This window comes from Talpa occidentalis, unplaced genomic scaffold (assembly GCF_014898055.3).
Source record: "Talpa occidentalis isolate TD23 unplaced genomic scaffold, MPIMG_talOcc4v2.1 talOcc4.9, whole genome shotgun sequence".
Classification (NCBI taxonomy): domain Eukaryota; kingdom Metazoa; phylum Chordata; class Mammalia; order Eulipotyphla; family Talpidae; genus Talpa; species Talpa occidentalis.
The window spans coordinates 16,760,710-16,781,653 of record NW_023605305.1 but is presented as its reverse complement, the minus strand read 5'-3'; the positions used below and the strand labels follow the sequence as shown (position 1 = coordinate 16,781,653).

The 20,944-nt window shown below is 37.0% G+C and overlaps 1 protein-coding gene across 8 annotated transcripts in view; it reads right to left on the bottom strand.

Moving 5' to 3' along the window:
• The window catches only part of EPB41 (erythrocyte membrane protein band 4.1), a 152,728-nt gene that overhangs the window by 66,057 nt on the left and 65,727 nt on the right, over positions 1 to 20,944 (bottom strand). For 7 of the 8 annotated variants that reach the window (XM_054691569.1, XM_054691570.1, XM_054691571.1 and 4 more), the window contains exons 2-7: positions 17,129 to 17,606; positions 13,800 to 14,009; positions 12,589 to 12,693; positions 6,967 to 7,009; positions 5,005 to 5,080; positions 2,519 to 2,737 (exon numbers count right to left, since the gene is read on the bottom strand). In XM_054691569.1, coding sequence (XP_054547544.1) covers positions 2,519 to 2,737; positions 5,005 to 5,080; positions 6,967 to 7,009; positions 12,589 to 12,693; positions 13,800 to 14,009; positions 17,129 to 17,599 — 1,124 coding nt within the window. In that variant the 5' untranslated portion in view covers positions 17,600 to 17,606. The remainder of the gene's footprint in view (positions 1 to 2,518; positions 2,738 to 5,004; positions 5,081 to 6,966; positions 7,010 to 12,588; positions 12,694 to 13,799; positions 14,010 to 17,128; positions 17,607 to 20,944) is intronic. The other variant, XM_054691576.1, reaches the window with a different exon arrangement.

Sequence of the window (20,944 nt, the reverse complement as noted above, 5' to 3'; positions counted from 1 at the left end):
TGTCTCTGGTGAATCCTCTCACTTTCCACGCATCTTGTATAAAATAAATAAATAACTTTAAAACAATAACTTTTTGTTAATTGAAAATAATACTTGTATTGGATGTTTGGCTAACACTTGCATTTTTTTTTTTTTTAAGATTCATTTTATTTATTTATACGTACAAGTGCTGGGGTACAGGCCAGGGGTGTAGTGGGCTGGTGAGCAGATTCACCAGAGACAGTGTGGGGAGCAGAACAGGAGGACTGACTGGAGTACATCGCTGAGGGGAGCAGCGGCTGAAACAGGAGAGGTCTGCTGTGCCATGTGGGTTAGCTCCCTGGCCAGGGATCGATCTCATGCTGTGGTGGCTGATGACAGCTTCATAGTGCTGAGACTTAATCCTTGCGTCACCAGAGAGGCCCTTGCATTTATTTTTTTAATATAATTTTTAATTTTTAAAAACACTCTTAAACTTAAAAATTACAAATAACTTTCTCCTCAGAGTAAATTGCAACTTGATGATCTGTCATTCCAATATGTCAGTATAAACAAATGTCTATAAACAAGGACATTCTCGTACATAACTTCAATACAACTATCAACACCAGGATGTTAATGTTAATGCTATCTAATACTCAGGTCTCAGTAGTTTAGCTAGTTGTTTTAAAAATATTCTGCATAGGGCCTCCCCGGTGGCGCAGCGGTTGAGTGCTGGGTTGCGAAGCTGCCTGCAGCCTCTGCAGCGCCGGTTCGATCCCCGGCTGCTCCCTGGCCACCGGAGGAGGGTCCCACATGGCGCGCAGACCTCTCCTGCCGCCCGCTGCTCCCTTCAGCAGTGTACTTCGGTCCTTCTGCCTGCTCTGCTCCCAGCTCTGGCTCTGGTGAATTCTCTCACCCTCCTGCGCATCTGACTGTACCCAGTGCTTGTATAAATAAATAAATAAATCTTTAAAAAAAAAAAGCCATCATAGATATAAGATATTAATCACAGTATGATACCACTATTTTCTGCTATTTGGCTTCACAGAAGCAGCCAAGTATTTTCTTATACTACTTTACTAATTGTCCAAAGATTATATTATCACTAATAAAGTTATTTAAAATTATTAGAAAATAAAAAGATTATTCCCCTTTAATCCCAACATTCTAACGAAATATTTGTTTCATTCTATTACTTGCTTTTGTATGTATATGTATGAATATATGTATCTAGATTAATAATCAGAATATAAATAGAAGTATTTAATAATGTGTTTCAGTTACAATCATCAGCAAGGTGAAAGTGGTGTATTTAGTGACCCTAGACATCAGTACATTGAAATGTATACACTCGGACTTAAAAACCAAATTTTGGCAGTTCTCTGTGGAAACAATGTGACTCCAAGAGAGTAGGGTGATTCTTATAAGACTATTGATATGTAGATTGTAAGCATTAAAGCCCTGCCATGGTTTTCATGACCGAAGTACTGGAACCTACAGGGGCAATAAGGTACCCAGAATTGGGTGCCCTGAGTTAAACCCATCTAATTTGAAGTACCCCAGTCATTGCAAGTCCTATTGCAATCACTCTGAGGAAATAGGATGGTGCAATGGCTGGACAGAATATTTGTTATTATCATGAAAAAGCCTACCAGGAGCACTCTGGATTTTTCTCTTAGCAGTGCGATGCTTCCGAGTATCACAACACAACTCATGTTGACATAACTCAGTAACTTAAGATCAGACATTCACATTAATAAGTTAAAATAGCTTATAAAGTTAGTTATAGCAAGTCACTCAAATAACTGCGGTAGGAAGAAACACAAATTATTGTGGCACTTTAATATCAGCTAGCATGTATTCAATTTTTACTATGTGTAAGACTAAGTTTGTCCATAATTATTTATTCTAACCCTATCGATCACTCTTTTTCCTCTGAAGTAGTCATCTCCATCATACATACAAGGAAACTTGAGGCTCAGATAAGTTAAGTAAATTACCCAAGGTCAGAAGTCCAGGACCAAGCAGAGCCAAGATTTCACCCCGTTTAGTCTGACTTTAAGCCTTTCCTCTTGATCACTGTATCATATCTCCCAACATCACCAATTATTCCCATGAAGAAAAGCAGTGAATTAGATATAGATTTCTAAAATACTTTCAGGGTCCTCTGTCATCTATCCACATAAAACTCTCCTAAGTTTCGAATCCCTGCTGTAAGGACCTTAAACCACTAAATACAGTACAATATGTTTAAAATCCAGATTAAAAAAATAAGGCAATGGTAATAATAGCTACCATTCATTGAGTACCTACTATGTGCCAGACTATATGTTTAGTGTTCTACCTTATTTGATGTCTTATAACACACTTTACTCTGTGAGAAAAATTGAGGTTCAATGGGCCTAAATGACTTGTCCAAAGAATTGAGAAAGAACTGACCTCACACTGACTGTTTTCAGACTACTACATTCTGGCTAAACAAACACTGAATCAATCCCAGGTCAAGGACTTAAACTTATTGCCAAAACAAAGAAACAAACCCAGGAGATGTATTTACCTGTATGATTTATGTAGTTCCGTGACCTTCTCTTCAAGTTCCTTGGTCTGATTTGGGGCCAGTTTAAAGTCACTGACATAATCTGCCCCATGGAGCTCTGGGTCATAGTCTCCCAGCTCAGACTGGATGGTGTAAGAACCCAACAATGCTAAGGTTGCAAAGGAACAGGGCAGGCGTCCTGCAACTATGTCCTGCCGGAGCTGAAGACATAAATAATACCTACAGGGAAAAAAGAAAGAAAAAACATTACTATGTCAGCAACAACAGTAACAAAATACAGAGAAAAAGGAAGAAAAGGGGAAAGAGAAGGGAGAAGAAAAGAGAGATTAAGTAAATCTGAGATAATAATAATTGTTCAATCTAAGTAGAGGGTCTTAGGTTGTTCATTTTACTATTATTCATTGTACTAAATAATAGTACTATTGTACTATCATTTTTTTTCTTTCTCTGTGTTTTAAATTTTTCCACATAAAACATTAAAAAATTATGTTGGGCTTATGGTTAGAAAGCAATTTAGAAAGAAAGGAAGAAAAGTTGTGAAAAGTCTGAAGGAGGTAAAAAAAATACTCTTGAATGCACTAAGTACTATATGTATTAAGATGAGATACAAGATAACACAACTCACATAAAAATTATATATCTACAAATATACAGATATGTAGGCATATATGTATATATATATATATATATATATATATATATATATACCTAGGTCTAATCTTCACAAAAAAACTTGTGAGGTGAGTATCATTACCAGATTATATATATGAGGGCAGCCCCAAAGGCTAAGCTTGCTCATTGTCAGATTGTAATAAAGGCTATTTGACTCCAAAATTGGGCTCTTTCTTTTCTGTATACTACTTTGCCAAATGTGTAGATAATGTCTTTCATATACAAAGATAACATTATTAATACTTTTTCAATAGAACATGAACATTTTTGTTATGTTTCTCCTCTAAGAAACTAAGTTGCATGCACCTTTCCACACACTATCATCTTGTAAAACTGATTCCACCTGTGTGCTTAATTGCTGGCCTTCAGATGAGGAAGAACACAGTTCAGTCTAACAAACCACGGAGTGACCCTCCCTGCATGGCAGTCACTCTTCTCAGTCAGCAGGGTATTCACACTGATGGCCCTGACCTCCTTGGCACTTGTTCTAACCAACTGAGTTGACCAGTTTAGATGTTTTACCAAACAGAAAAACTGGAAGATATGATTAAATGGAAAAGTCCTATATTAATTAGAATCATATTCTTGTTTGGACTATAATAAGATGTTGAATAGCATAAGCATCAATAATCACTTTTGCTACCTATAATTAGTCACTACATAAAATTTTCTTTTAACACAGAGCAAGGCCAACCAAGCCACAGACTCATAAATATCTCTAAAATGTTGGTGATCAGGTAATATTTTTAAGAATTTGTTTTATTTTCTGTATAATAAGCCTCAATGAAGAAAGATGAATAAATAGCAACTTAAGAGACAAATATTACCGGCAAAAAAGAAATAGATAAAACAATTAAATAAGACAACTAAAGAAATAACTGACAGAAAAACGTTGGCATCACAACTCCAAGAATGTACTAAGGATTACAAAAAATAATCTTTAAAAATGGTGTAGACATTTCACAGTACTTAAAGAGCTTATTTGGGTTATTCCCTGGAGCGATAAGAAAACTGAGGCCCAGAGGTTCTAAAAGTGTCTGAAGTCAGATAGTTATCAGCAAAATTAAAACTACAAAACACTTTCTCAACAAACAACACTTCAATGTTAACAGACACTAGCCAGACATCTACTATGTATAAGGCCCTATGCAAGATGCTATGGATGTAATAGGTAAGTACAGTATTACTCTTTACAATATTTACATAATGCTTTCCCATTTTCTTTTTTTATTAATATTTATATAGGATCCAATAAAGGTAACTTTCTTAAAAGAAATCAGTAAGCTGATTAAAGAGCACACAATTCATTGCCTAAATTAAGTGGGCTCAAAAATTACTGAGGAAAATTCAGTTCATGAAGATCATTTTCCTAATTATACACTTTAAAAGAGAGACAGAAAGAAATAATAACAACACTGCCATATCAGGTTTTTTGATCCCTATAAGCGAGAACATAATGGGAAACGGAAAAAAATAGAGGTATTTCACCCACTATATTTATGTCTTGACCTTTGGAGGGCGCTGTGGGTTTATATGTGTCCTGTCCATAGCTTGGCATTATGACAGATAAACAAGGTCAATTCTTGTCAGTTTCCTCCAGGCAAGCCAGAATGTGTCAGGTTTTTAGGTTCATGGATTTCAAATTGTCTTGAAGAAACCAGAAACCTTCTATCTTAGATTTAATAGAACTCATTTTCTTCAAACTTTCTACCTCAGATTTAATCATTCATTTTTCTTCAATTCTGAATAAAGTCCCAGAGCTTATAATAATGAGAATTACTTATTATATATTTAACTATTAATAAATTATTTACCTTGTTATATCTTCTGTTAACTGTGCTGGATCAGGTGGATAAAATTTTACATTAAATGTGAAATTCCAAGGGACACCTATAAAAATAAACACAAAAGAATTTTATGCTTATACGTAAACTTATTACCTAAAAATATTAAAAATCCTTTTCTCTCCCTGAGGTCTTTTAATATTTTCATGCTCTGTGGATAAAATGTTCTTATTTTAAAAAGAAAAAGAAGTTGTTTAGACTGAGAACTTAAAAAAAAAAAAAAAGACAAATATTTAGTTCTTTTTCTTGGCAAAAGTTTTTTTTTTTTTTTTTTTTTTTAAGATTTATTTATTTATTTATTTATACAAGCACTGGGTACAGTCAGAAGCGCGGGAGGGTGAGAAAATTCACCAGAGTCAGAGCGGAGAGCAGAACAGGCAGACTGATGAAGAAATACACTGCTGAGGGGAGCAGCGGGCGGCAGGAGAGGTCTGTGCACCATGTGGGACCCTCGCCCGGTGGCCAGGGATCGAACTGGTTCTACAGAGGCTGCGGGCAGCTTCATAACCCAGGGCTCAACCGCTGCGCCACCGGGGAGGCCCTTAAGATTTATTTATTTATGCATACAAGAACTGATACAGGCCAGAGATGCAGGGGGTGAGAGGATTCACCAGAGACAGAGTGGGGAACAGAACAGGTAGACTGACTGAAATACACTGCTGAAGGAATCAATAGGCGAGTCAGGAGAGGTCTGCTGTGCCATGTGGGTAGCTCCCTGGCCAGGGATCGAACTCGTGCTGCAGTCGCTGTGGATAGTTTCACAGGTTGCATCTTAACCCCTTGCGCCACTAGGGAGGCCCGGCAAAAAAATTTTTTTAAGAGGAAGATAATCTAATTATTCTTCTCTACTCCTTATAAACTCTTTTTTAACTTTTCTTCCTGAAGAGTTTTTTTGTACAATCATTTTCTCCTGAGTAATATTGAATATGAAAAGCATTTTAATTAAAAGGAGCTTGGAGTGGTTTTTCTTGTAATGTCTCAAGTAATCTAGATACTTTTTGCTCTAGCTTACATTGTGAAACAAGATTTTATAGTCAGGGAGCAATGTGGAGAGTTGCCAGTCCAAAAGAGCATTTTGTTTCTTAATCTTAAGAAAATAAACTATAAATAGGGAAACATCTCACCATAATAAGTGTTTTCTTTTTTCTTTTGTTAATCATGATGAGTAATGTCTATTTCAGTTCCTAGAAGTTTCTCAAAAATAAACTAAACTAAAAGGACATGTACTGATAAATAGGGATGGGGAAGGGGAGTGTCTCTACACTGTAGCTAGCCCCATTGGGCCTGGGACTACAATATATTAATCTACCCCTTTTAGACCTAGAAATATTATCCAGAACATCAGCAGTGTTCAGCAGTAATATATGCTGGAGGACTTAAGAGTTAAGAGAAAGCCACAATGTCAGAAGGGCCATACGAAAGAAATTCTCATTTATATATATATATATATATATTATTTTTGTCTTCCACAGTGTCTTTATTTCAATTTGGAAGACTGTTGAAAATAGACAAAAAGAACTGTACCAAAGAAAAGACAGAAAAGATTAGATGCAATAGTCAGGAACCATTTAAAAGAAACAGAATTGGGCAGCAAACCAACTGTTGGCTACTATGGTTTCAATCACTATCCCTTTTCTCTTCTCATCTATGTTCTTTTTCACCTTCTGTTTCTCAACCATTCCTATATTCCCCAACTTTGCCTAGTTGTAAAAAAAAAAAAAAATCATCAAAATTTGACCTACATCTTGACAGTGTCCACCTTGCTATATCTTTCTACTATGGAATCCCTCCTTCCAGGGTGAGGCTTTATCTCAATTTCAAAGCCATCTGCATAGTCAGGAGTCTAAAGTGACTCACAACCAGAAGATGGGTAGAAATTCTCTGACCCACTAAAAGAATCAAAGAACTGTAAAAAGGATTATATTCACTTACCACGAACTTGTTTTTTTATTTCTTTGGCAGAATCCAGCCATGTCTGTTAAGAAAAAAAGAAAAAAACAAAACAAAACAATAATGCATTCACACAGAGCTCCAAAACTCAAACCAGAGTACCAGAAGATGATTACTTACCTCCTGGTCAACCTACACTTTTGATATTCTTGCATTTATTTCAGATAGCATAGTAATTTTGAGCAGAGAAATGGGGGACCACACAGTTGGACCTGAATGCTAGATTTATTACTTCGTAGCTGAGTGATTTTAGGCAAGCCTATTCCTCAGTTTCCCCATCTATAAAATGAGATAATAGTAGCAGAGCCTATCTCACAGAGTTATTGTAAAGATTAAATGAGTTAATACATATAAAATTCTTAAACAAGAAATTTTGTTATTCTATAAAGACTAGTAACACTCTAATCAGGATTGACATCACCCAAATTGTATTTTTTCCCTCTAATTCTGACCTCCAGTCTTGTTCAAATTCTCTGTGTCAGCACATCATCTGGTATGTGGTTTTTGCTAGTTAATGTTTATTGCATTGAATGAACTTCTAATTTTAACTTTGCATTATTTACCAGAACAGCTCAAGTGTTTTGCTTACAGAGGGAATTAAGAGGGGGAGGCAGGTAGAAGGAGAGTATGACTTCTCCTCCATGGAAAAGATCCTTGATTCATTCATAAATAATTCTAAGCAGTAATAAAATATTGGAAATAACTAACCCATATAACCCTATTTCATAGTGGCAATAAATCTCTCAAGGACATAGATGTTTGCTCCTGACTGCTTTTCCTTTTCTCTGGTTAGACTCAATCTGGCAAGAAGCCTAAGGGGAGCAAGTGAGCCATTGCAAGTGAGGAAAAAGTCAATTCATTAACTTTCCTCTCTGCTAAAGGTATCCAGTTGTTTACAACAAAAACACTCAGATCTAGAAGCTCTTAAGAAGTTATATTACACAGGAAAAGTCTTTACATACGCGAGAAAAAGACACCACAGAGACTGGAAATGGAAAAGGGATAAAATCTTTATCTCTTGTATGTCATTCATATTTTCCCCACAATATAAAGAACTAATTCTGTAGGTAGGAAAAAACCAAAATAAAGTGCAAAAGTAAAGGGGAAATTAATAAAAAGAAGAGAAGGAACAAAAACTGAGAAAGAAAACCACTGAGGAAGAGGCAGCAGGTAAGGAATTCTGAGAGTGAAGTGACTTGTGGCTTGGAGGAAGTCACACTTTCTTTCATCTCTAAAATGAGGGGTTATGGGCCTTGCCTGGTGGCACAGTGGTTGAGCGCTGGGCTGAGAAGCTGCCCGCAGCCTCTGCAGCACCGATTCGATCCCCTGCCACCAACGAGGGTCCCACAATGCGCACAGACCTCTCCTGCCGCCCGCTGCTCCCCTCAGCAGTGTATTTCTTCGTCGGTCTGCCTGTTCTGTTCCCCGCTCTGGCTCTGGTGAATTCTCTCACCCTCCCGTGCTTCTGACTGTACCCAGTCCTTGTATAAATAAATAAATCTCAAAAAATAAAAAAATAAAATAAAATGAGGAGTTATGCTTCAAGAACCATTATAGCTCTAACATCCTTTGTGTTTCCAGAATGATGGAAAGTTTAAATAAATGACTAATAAACACTAATTGCTTTACAGATTTAATCATTCTGTGAATATCTAATACTTCCAGAGAGAATATCTGGAAATCTGGCTAATATATTGATCACAGGTATAGAGATTGGTAACTAAAGTGAAGTCAGATAATTTGATTAGCTTCATCAATTTTACGTAGGAAGTATGCCGTTCTCCAGTATATGTTACCTGAAAAAAGATCAAGTAGATTATTCATCTTGAAGGATACTCCAGAGTGTATCTCTAAATTATGACACAGAAATCTAATATTTTAAGCAAAGGCTTTGGTCAGTTAATAATATCATTTTTAAATGATACTATCATATGACAGTAACAGTAATCTAATTTTTTTTTAATTTTTTTTTATAGAGGCATGTTTATTTATTTGTTTGTTTTTTTGTTTATACATGCACTGGGTACAGTCAGAAGCACGGGAGGGTGAGAGAATTCACCAGAGCCAGAGCGGGGAGCAGAGCAGGCAGAAGGACCGAGGTACACTGCTGAGGGGAGCAGCGGGCCGCAGGGGAGGTCTGCGCGCCATGTGGGACCCTCCTCCAGTGGCTGGGGAGCAGCCGGGGATCGAACCGGCACCGCGGAGGCTGCGGGCAGGTTCGCAACCCAGGGCTCAACCGCTGCGCCACCGGGGAGGCCCCAACAGTAGTCTAATTTTTATTGAGTGCTTCCTTTTATTGAGTGCTTCCAGGTACCATTTTTATACAGATTATCTTATTGCCATTCCTATTTTACCAATGAGAAAAGGGAGAAGCAATTTATTCACATAATTTACAAACGTAAGTAACAGTTATTCTCTACAGTATAACAATGTTTCACCCTTTTTTTTTTTAAACTTTTTTTTTTTTAAGATTTATTTATTTATTTATTTATACAAGCACTGGGTACAGTCAGAAACGCGGGAGGGTGAGAGAATTCAACAGAGCCAGAGCAGGGAGCAGAGCAGGCAGAAGGACCAAAGTACACTGCTGAGGGCAGCAGAGGGCATCAGGAGAGGTCTGCACGCCATGTGGGACCCTCACCCAGTGGCCGGGGAGAAGCCGGGGATCGAACCGGCGCTGCAGAGGCTGCAGGCAGCTTCGCAACCCAGCACTCAACCACTGCGCCACAGGGGAGGCCCAATGTTTCACCCTTTCAACCCTTTACTAAATCCCTCCACACTCAGACAGGCAACTGGCTTTGTCTACAGACAAAGCCATTTTTTAGTGAACCACCCTGCAATCAAGAATACAGATATCATGCCAGAATAATGGTGGTAATTAACCCCGCACCAAGATGGATAAGTGTAAATCTCAAAGTCCTAAAGACCAAAAAAGAAAAGATTCTACTGGCTTAATTCTACAAAGGGCAGGGGAGAAGGGAGGTCATACAAAGATACAAGACTCAGAATGTGAGTTCTGGCAAGATGGCAGAAAAGTGAAGACACTTTCACTAGATGTGAAATACCAGGGGCAGCTATTTATAAGACAGAGAGGGCAACCCAACTATTGATAGATCAGAGAAGTGTGACTCAGAAATAGCATGTGGAGGAAAAATTGTCATCACCAAGATGGCTTTTGCTGCCAGTTAGTCGTTTAGCCTGACAATGCTACGCAAGGTCTCCTCAGGTTCATTTTTGTACAAGATCTAAGGCAGGTGCAAATAAAGTTCCTGCTTTCCTTTCTGTGTTCTGCTTCTTGGATCAGTTAAAGGTCCTCACTTAACTCAAAGAAAAACTCTCCTTTGACCTACTTCCAAGAGCTGGAGGTCAGCCATGATGAATTTAGAAGCAGAAAATATAGATCAGCCCATGACTATGTTCCTCCTGGATATCCTGTACGAACCTAGCCTGTACTACAGACCTGCCAGATGCTTAGACTATGATAAGCTCTATTGTTCCACAGAACTCATTTGTCCACTGATTTCCCCAGAAGGGGTTCCTATAAACTATCAGGAAGCAGAAGCTAGATTATGATTCAGAGACATCAGTTTTTCTTTTCCAGGGACATTTTATCAAGAGGAACAATAATGCTCTCCCGTCCCTTTTTTTAACACAGCCAGGCTGGCTGTTCAGTTTTTATACTAGGCACTTTTAATAACAATTTACACTTCAATATATAAATGAATTTTATAAGTAAAGCAATTTAACTCCACTCATTAAAAATAGTGAAAACTACTATAAAAGAAATAAAACTTGCTGATAGGACAAAGTATGGATGGCACCAACAATGGTGAAAAGTTTTCAGTGCAGCTGAAAACAATGGAGATAGTGCTAAAATTCAAAATGTGGCCCTAGAAGCTCAACAGCAAGTGGAAAGGATTTCCTTAGCTGAACGCCTTTGGATGAGTCAGCTTCTAGAAATTTAAGTATTCCTGGTTCATGGAAAATTTATTTCCAGTTATTAAACAACTAGGTATTTAGTGACTTTATTATTCATATTTTATTTATAGGCCACATTCAAGGATCCTTAATTATTTGCTAGTCAATCTTTGGCCTCCCCCCAATATAAAAATATTCCATTTTATCACTCATATATAACATAAAATACTTTCCAGAATATTTTTCTTGATTCATAGATAATTTTGTAGCTCATAAAGTTTTTCACTGTAGTTTTGGGCTATTGTTTCACTTTTCACTACCTTCAATCTTCCCTTCCTAATGGAAACTAGAGGCTTCAGTATAAGCTGATTTGAGTCTTTAGACAGAGTAAAGGTTATAAATACTTAAAGAACAAATTAACCTAGTGCTGGTAGACATATTTCTTCTGTTTGAGTCATTCATAGAATGAACAAGCTGCTGAAAACTACTAGGCAACTACTGGTACATTCTACACAGAGATTTTATTTAGGCAGAAGGCAAGTTCATGTCTTCTAGTGTACATTACCTAACTCCCATAACTCAACAGACAGGGTTTGCAGGTGTTAATGACTGTAGCTCCTCAACTTTTCTTAATAAACATAAATAATCCTGGAAAAAGAACCAACTAAAATGGCTTAAGTATGTTGACACAAGATTCTTTCGCCATGACTTGGCCCCCAAGGAGCTGTCCAGATTTATCTATTACTTGATTCCTCACTCTAATGCTTAGCTTAGCCAAGCAAGATGGCTCTTGGTTCCTCAAAAGTTACTTTCTCAACATCAAGTCTTCACACAAGCCACTCTCTCTGCTTCAGGTCTTGGTTTAGGCATCACCTCCCCAGAGAAGATTTCTGTGCCATTCACCTCCCAGGACATCTTGTACTTCCCTTTTGTATAACACTCATCACGCTAAACTGTAAGTTACAGAAGGAGGGACCGTGTAGACCTTATTCACAGCTATATCTTTATCAATTACTATAGTACTTACAAATTCTTGTCAAGTTGGATTAAAGTTTTCATTATTAGATTTTAAATATTTGTAATTTTCAGTTAATTGGCCCAGGAAATAATTCAAGTGTTCTGAATTAAATACCTGACTTTTAACCTTTCTTTTCTCTTCCATGTTCTCACCCTTTCTTTTATTTCTTTCAAAAGTTAACTACTGGTTTCCTTTTAGGCTAGAAGAAAATAGCAAATTCACTCTATGTATTAAGGCTGACTGTTTTAATAAAAATAACTTTATTCTCTTTTATAACATCACTCCCAAATTACAAGTATAGTTTATAATTATAATATTGATAGACCATCTCTCCAACAAGAATATTTACTATGAACGTACTGCATTTAAATATAATTCAAATTGCATATAGAAATTATTTGTATCTATTTCCTCATCAGGATGTCTTGTGTCTTTATTTTCCCCGTCTTTTAAAAATATACAATTTCTCAATGATGAAAGAACATACCAGTAATAGTCTTTCCTTTAAAATGTTAATTCTAAAGGGAAAATCCAAGAAACCATAATAGACAGGAATAACTAAGTATGCTGTGTTTTGGAGAGGCATGAATAAATACATTTTTATCAATAAAAAAACCTAAAATACATATTTTTAGCCTCTTATATCACAAAAAGGGAAGTCTCCTCACCTTAGAGGTTGTGTTATCCCAAATGGCTAGACCAAAATAGTCTTCTTCCAAAAGATTAAGGTGCTCACACACTCGTTTAAGCAAATCTTGCCCCTTGGCATGCTTCTGCAAAGATATACACACTTTAGTCGAGGGTTCTTCTTATTCCTGTATTGATCACCAAATAAAATGCTACTTTCCAATTTCCTCTTTCAATCTTAGTTATTAACACTTTCAGATGGCCACAGAGTATAAGTAAAACAATGTAGACAAACAAAATTCTGTGTCATAATTTGTCAGTTTAAATATGCAACACATTTAAATGGCTTAGAAATAGTGCTACAATTCAAATCAAAATTCTACCTTCCCTCCATCTACAACTCCCTCCCTCTCCTAAATATCACACTTTCTTTTTGGTGAGTATTTTCTGAAGCTTGCTATTGGGCTGTCATCAGTCTCCTTGACCACCTAACTAAATCAATCAAGAGCAGCAATGACAGCAGTGGCCATAGAAGTCATCACACTCTCAATCCCAGACTACTGTACCAAGAAAATGAGCTATGTTTCAACTCTCTGAAATCTTTCCCCAAAAATGCATAAAGTGTAAAAATCTACATATCCTATAGACATTGTCAGTTGCAGGAGCTCTTTCATTTGTGCTGCAAATTATTTCTTCTTTTTTTTTTTTTTTTACCTAAACACTCAAACTACTGCCAAATTGGGTACCTGTATTAAGAAATGACATTATTTGATTTAAAATTTTTATATGCTATCTCATGGGCTAAGAAAACACATTAAGGCTTATATTTGTGAAAGCAGACATGAAAAAGATGGTAAATTTTTTAAACAAACACAATTATGGGAATGCATGAACCTAACATCAGAAATCTAGCTGGGCTACTCTACAAACAACAAGCCTTTTTTTTTAAGCAAAATTGTTTTTGATGATAAAAGCAATACATGCTCAAGTCACAAGATTTGGCAGATTCAGAAAGAAATTGGAGATGAAAAAAAGACCCATTCATAATCCTACATCTCCACTCTTACAAGATCACTTAACACTGGTGTGACTCCAGTGGCGCAATCAGCACTCGGTACCTCTAAGATCACTTAATGTTTCTGTCCATAGAAACAGTCAGACTGGGTCTTATTTCAGGCCATGACACCACTTACCCAACCCAAATGAAATAATCTGAAAGAGTTCCAACTACTGGAAAGCAAAGAACACTCACTTCCACAACACATTCATAAACTGTGTCATCCAGCAGAGAAACCTTGCAGTGCATGTTTCTGTGTCTTCTGGTTGATCTCTGGGAAGCTTTTAGTTCTCTTTCTGCTTTTGACTCAGGACTTTCTTCTTTTACTTCTATTTTAGAGCAATCTTCAACTCCTCCTTCCTTAGTTTCAAAATCTGTATCTTCTCTGTGTTCTTCCTGAGCAGGCTACAAAGCCACGACATCAAGTTAGTAACAGGTATTTCACAGAACATCCTGTACATATATTCTTTAACCTATAACAATGCTACCAATAAAAAGCACCCACTGAAGGAAAAAACTGTTAAAGCAATATAAATTTCATTAAGGTGAAATAATTAGGTTCCTGTAAAAGATATTATAATCCCCCAAACATTTGCAGACTGCTATTTCCAGAACCTTGTACTAGAAGGTAAAATCCCATCTTCAGATAGAATCCCAACCCTCAAATCAAGAAATGATGGCGGGCCTCCCTGGTGGCACAAGGGGTTAAGACACAACCTATGAAAGCTGTCCACAGCCACTGCAGCACGAGTTCAATCCCCAGCCAGGGAGCTACCCACATGGCACAGCAGACCTCTCCTGACTCGCCCACTGCTCCCCTCAGCAGCGTATTTCAGTCGATCTTCCTGTTCTGTTCCCCACTCTGTCTCTGGTGAATCCTCTTACTCCCCACACCTCTGGCCTGTATGCATAAATAAATAAATCTTAAAAAAAAAAAAAAGAAATGATAGCTTCAGGCACCAACTAATTGCCCTCAGCAGTATATATTCTTCCTGAGTATGTCACTACATATTACTAAAACCAATAAAAACTTTACCATCTCTACCCCATGCTCCTCAATTTTAGCAAGGTAGTCTATGAATTACAAAATGAGATGTGATTTGTCACATATTCTAAATTTTATGAATAAATAAGAGGGATTTTTAGCACCTATTTTAAGGTATAAAGCAATGTATGTGGTAGGGGAAGTCTATAACTACCAGCTAACTCCTTTTTGCCAAGCATCAATCATGTTAATTGTAAAGAGGCAAGAGAGAGAATGAAATCGTGGTCTCTTGGGGGCAATCATTAGGTAAGTAGGACAACATTTATGTATATTCTTTCTTACTTCTAACATGATAAAGCTGCTGAAAGATTCTCAACTAAGCCTTACTAAGTCTTTTCTCTCAAAAGAATACATAGCTGGCATTTAGGAAAAAGAAATTAATTATTTGGGTCCTACATTAGCTACTGAAGGTATTCCAAAAGGGTCCTCCCCATCCCAGAGAAGACTTCATCAACTATCCTGTCTATCCTACCCCTACTCTATGCCAACTTAGGACCTGGCAAACACAGAATATTTTCAAAAAATATTTGTTGAATAAATGAATGAACATTAAAAACTGACATGTTGCTTCCAAAATATCCAACGTACCCTAGGTAAAGACTGGTACAATCCTGTAAGTGCAAATTCACTTAAAAAAAAAATCCTAGAGGGCCTCCCCAGTGGCGAAGCGGTTAAGCACTGGGTTGTGAAGCTGCCCGAAGCCTCTGCAGCTCCGGTTTGATCCCCAGCAGCCAGGTGAGGGTCCCGCATGGCGCGCAGACCTCTCCTGCTGCCCGCTGCTCCCCTTAGCAGTGTACTTCGTCAAGTCTGCCTGCTCTGCTCTCCGCTCTGACTCTGGTGAATTCTCTCACCCTCCCGCACTTCTGACTGTACCCAGTGCTTGTATAAATAAATAAATAAATCTTTAAAAAAAAAAATCCTAGCTAGGGAAAGGCCATTCAAATAAAATTCTACTACTCATACAGAGTGGTAGCAAATAAATCTTCATCCACAAGTGTTTAATTGTAAACACTAGCTTCCAAAAGGACTAAAAGTAGTTCACACCTTTAAACAATGCTTCCTTGAAATTTTATTAACAGCAGTAATTTTTCTTTTTCTTCATGTTTAGATAAACACCTGCATATAATTTATATCAATTACATTCATAATCTCAGTGAATGCAATTTTAGCTAAATCTAGAATTAACTTTGTCAATCTTCTATTTCAATTTCAGTACAAATGCTATAATCTTCAAATTCAATAAGCACTGATTAAAATGTGAACTAAAAATAAGACAAAGATTTTTTTTCCTACATTAAGCAAATGAGGGAAAAAGCAGTTAAAAACCTCTTCCTGAAAGACAATGCCGTTTAACTCCTTTGGTATTCCTAAAATAAATAAAATTTATATATGCCCTAATATATGCCTAACATATAAAGCTTAAAAGCTTCAAGTTTATCTCTTAATTTTTATAATCCCCAAATGAGGTGGATATTCATCTCCTCATTGTACAGAGAAGGAAACTGATAAAGCAAAAGTGTCAGTTCTGTAAATTAAATCCTCTAGTCTGATGCCTGAGCCTCCCTCTTAATTATTACAATATGTAGTAAATCTTGTTTTCAGCCTTGCTTCACTAATAGCAACTGCATAATTACAACTGTATCTTAAATTTTACTCTTATCATGTTTAATATATTTCTAGAAATATCTGTAATACTTAAAAAAAAAATTCCAATAAAATTATTCAACCTAAACCTGAGACCTAATACTAATACATAAAACTTGTAACAATGCAGACAATGCTAATATGCTTCATAAATACTTTAAAGATACTCTTAATTTGAGGATACCAAGGCTGAAAACAAATGGGATTTCTAGAAAATACTTTTGAGGCATAGTAATATTTTCCCTTTTTATTTTGACAGATGAATAAATCAGCAACTCTCCCATTCCTAATAATTCCACCAAAATGAACTCTAAACCACCTCACTGCTTTTCTCCCCTCTCATCAAAAACCTTGGAACTGTTCCATTATTAGAGCAAATTGATATACAGGTTGATAAACTGTTTTATTTGATTTATACAGTGTAAGTACCTTCTGGGCCTCCCTGTTGGTGCAAGGGGTCAAGGGCAGCACAAGTTCGATCCCCGGCTTTTCAGGGAGCTACCCACATAGTGCAGCAGACTTCTCCTGTCTTTCCCACTGCTCCCCTCAGCAGTGTATTTCAGTAGATCTGCCTGTTCTGCTCCCCACTCTGGCTCTGGTGAATCCTCTCACCCCCTGGCACCTCTGGCCTGGACCCCAGTTTTTGCATGCATAAATAAATAAATCCTTTTTTAAAAAAAACCAAGATTCCATTGACTACATCAATATCTTTAAAGCAGAATGTTACTCACAAACTATCAATACCCATGTCAAGTGGCTAGTAAGAAATTGTTCTTAAGAGACAAAGTGTATAACCTCCCTTGAGCCCACCTCCCACACATCTGTACATCCTCACCTGTGTCTCTGCACTGCTTAACGAATGGAGATCCAAAGATGGGTCAGTCTTGAGTTCAGGTTCAGGAGCGGCAATTGGGGCCTTTAAAATGATCTCCTCATCAAGACTGGTTCCAAAGTCAATCACTTTCTGATCTCCTTCACCTTTCTCTTTAGCTGACTCTACTTCTTTGCCTTCTTCCTCAGACACTTGAGATTTAGGCCTTTTGAGAAATGAGGAGAACAGCCGTGACAGGCCCCTGTTTTCTGATGTCCGCTCCTTGTTTTTGATCAAGTCTTCATGTGTAGGAGTATCTCCATTAGATGCTTTTAGCTTCTGCTCACAATGATTATCTCCCTCAGCTGCCACTTGAGAAGCCTCTCCCAGCTGAGTTTCTTGTTGGCCTGTGTTTGTGGCTCCCTCACCCTCTTCCTTCTGTTGTTGGTGTGGTGAATTTTCAGCCTCAGCCACTAAACTCTTCTCTGTTGTCATGGTGTTGCTATTAAAAAGATAAAAAGGGGGGCTCTTAGAAGAAAAACACACATGGCAGACAAAATCCTAAATCAGGTCAAGTGTGCCAAAATTAATATATTTAGGTATTTAATCACCAACAGACAGCACTCAAGTGCTTAAACATGATATTTTCCATAAAACACAAAAATACCTTACTTATACATTCTGAGTAATTAATGCCTTGCTTCACTAAATATAATCACACAGAAAAATCAGCTTAAAAGAGCACCCAATGAGACCACTCTAGTGAAATGCATCATGCTTTCAATTTCATGTTCAAAACTGTGCAACAAATAGTTTTATCCTCCCTAAGAAAGGATGTATTTGTGTACTGTCCTATTTGGGTATCAATATGAAGGTGAAGGGTTTGTAAGAATAATATTACACGATTTTGTGGATCCCCAGAGATGATTAAATAAAAAGGTTCTCCAACTGTTTATTATTTTTTTCTTTATATTTCTTAGAATCATGGGCTTTGCTATTAAGAACAGCAGATGTAGACTTCTGATTGTTATCAGACATAATAACAGCAATTGCAGTATATGTTCACAATAAAAAAAAACTACTTAGGTTTTCATGTTTCAATACTAAATTATAGCCTCTTTCAGAAATATCCCATTTTAAATTCTTTTAAGAATGTTTTTCCTTCATGCTCAGCATTTTTAAGAGTAGAGCGTGAAACAATTAAAATGGAGAAATAATAGAGAAGAAAAGTTTAGAAAGTAAATTCAATTATGGGGGGAAAGAATGGCTGCAGACCTTACAAATTTCAAACTTGTTGGATTCTATCCTCATGATCTCAAAATTCCAGTATTATTAGTCAAGTCTCACAATAATAACTAGAGAGTATTGTCACCAATTTACTAAAGAATAACCAATACACAGAGGAACTTTGGTGACATGAGGCAATACAGCTGATTATTGATAATCTTACACTTTGTTTTACTGCTATACATGAAAATACTCCACTCAAAAGACAGTATTTATAACACTGCCCCATACTATTTATTTATTTATTTATTTTAAAAGGTTTATTTATTTATTTATACAAGCACTGGGTACACTCAGAAGCGCGGGAGGGTGAGAGAATTCACCAGAGCCAGAGGGGAGAACAGAGCAGGCAGAATGATGAAGTACACTCCTGAGGGAAGCAGCAGGTGGCAGGAGATGTCTGCGCACCATGTGAGACCCTCGCCTGGTGGCCGGGATCGAACCAATGCTACAGAGGGTGCGGGCAGCTTGGCAACCCAGCACTCAACCGCTGTGCCACCGGGGATGCCCTGCCCCATACTATTTAGATGAAGTAATTTTAGTTGGATATTAACAATCTGAATTAATGAATTAAATTTAGCTCATTCCCTCCTCAGGCCTTTGCACCGGCTGTTCTCTCTACCTATACAATTCCTCTCCTGACTATTTGTAGGTTGGATCCCTTTTCATCGGTACCGTCCCAGGTTAGACATTGCCTCCTCAGAGAAGCTCTCACACACATCCTATCTAAAGCAGTGGCCCTTTCTACTCCAGATGGCCTCACAGCACTACAACACTCACTACTACCTACAATTATCCTGTTATTTGATAAGAAGGGTTTTATCGCCCTTCTCTTTCTTTCCCTCCCTCCACCCCAGCTAAAATATAAGTTTTGTGTGTGAGTTAATGTCAACTGAATATTCCTGATAAACAGAAAAGGCTGTCTCTGAATTTATTCAAATTTACTTGAAATGCATGACATTCATTCATTCATTCATTCAATAAACACTTGTCAAGCACCTAGCCTGGTGCTAGGGATATAAAAGTAACAAAGGTTTATGCAATCCTGGAGTTCATATTCTTGATTCAACTTTAACCTATATAATGAAAGAAAAATTCAAGAAATCTTATTTACAATATGAGCCAAATTTAAAGGATTGTATATAAATGGAATAAAGCAGTGAAAAGGGAAGGAAGCTGATATGTCCTGAGTACTATTTTTGTGACAGGCCCCATGACAGGGGGTTATCTATCTCAATTTTCACAAAGGAAGAGGAATCACCTAGCTTGATAATTGAGGAAGTAGACACTCAGGAGTAACTTGCCTAACATCATAGTACTTGGAGCAGCAAATCACTGTAAGTGGTATTGAAATAAATAAAGGTATGTGAATGAAAGGAAAAGGCTTTATGTGGCCTTATTGCTGGACTATTCATTTTAAACATTAATAATATTTCAAACAATAAAAATATTTATAGGCCATATTCTAGTCTTGTGTACTAAGTCATCAAAATTACCCTGTGCTAGTAAAGTAGGCAATTCGGTCTTTATAAATACTGCTTAAAATATTTACCAACAAATATACATTCTTAATTTGTTACCCCTGAATGAGGCACATAGTACTTATGTAAAGGAAATAAAATTATCTGCAATTACTCTTTACATTAGGAGTAGCAACTAATTTTTCCAAATTTCTTTTTTCTTTAAGTAATGGAACTTGATCCAGAAAAGAAAAAAAAATCTAGGTATCAAACCACTAATTATTCTAAAAGATTGAATGATTTGAGAGCACAAGTTAACTTTATACTTCCTTTGCAATAATAAAGGACATGTTGAGGATTTCACACTATTTGCCATGTATTTCAAATATCACTGTAAAGAAATAAAAACCACTCTATTAATATTTTCCCACACAACAGACTTCACAGCAAGGTCTCACAAAAAGATTTTAAAAACAAACATTTTTGCAAGTTTTAACAGACACAAAAATTACTTAAACTTCGTTTTGAACAGAATTGTATGAATCTTTTAGTAAATAAATAGTTTTGTGTTTTACATTTCTTAAAATAGTTTTAAAGCTGGGCCTCCCTGGAGGCGCAAGAGGTTAAGCACTGCACTATGAAGCAACCCGCAGCCTCTACAGCACGAGTTTGATCCCCGGCCTGTCAGGGAGCAACCCATAGGGCGCAGCAAACCTCTCCTGTCTCGCCCACTGCTCTCCTCAGCAGTGTATTTCAGTCAGTCTGCCTGTTCTGTTCCCCACTCTGTCTCTGGTGAATCCTCTCACCCCCTGCATCTCTGGCCTGTACCCCAGCTCTTGTATGCATAAATAAATAAATCTCTTAAAAAATAGTTTTAAAGCTATAATTACTTTCTCATGAAAAGGTTTCTTATCTCTAATAAAGTAATTGAGTGTGAACAAGTAATCAATTGTTAAAAAATAAACCACAGATGGTTAACAAGACATATGTTACACTACTTGTTAAAGTTTAGTGTGCTAAAAAATCATCTAGCAAGTTTATTATAACACTGATTCTGATTCAGCAGTTCTGGAATGGGCCTGAGATTCTGCAT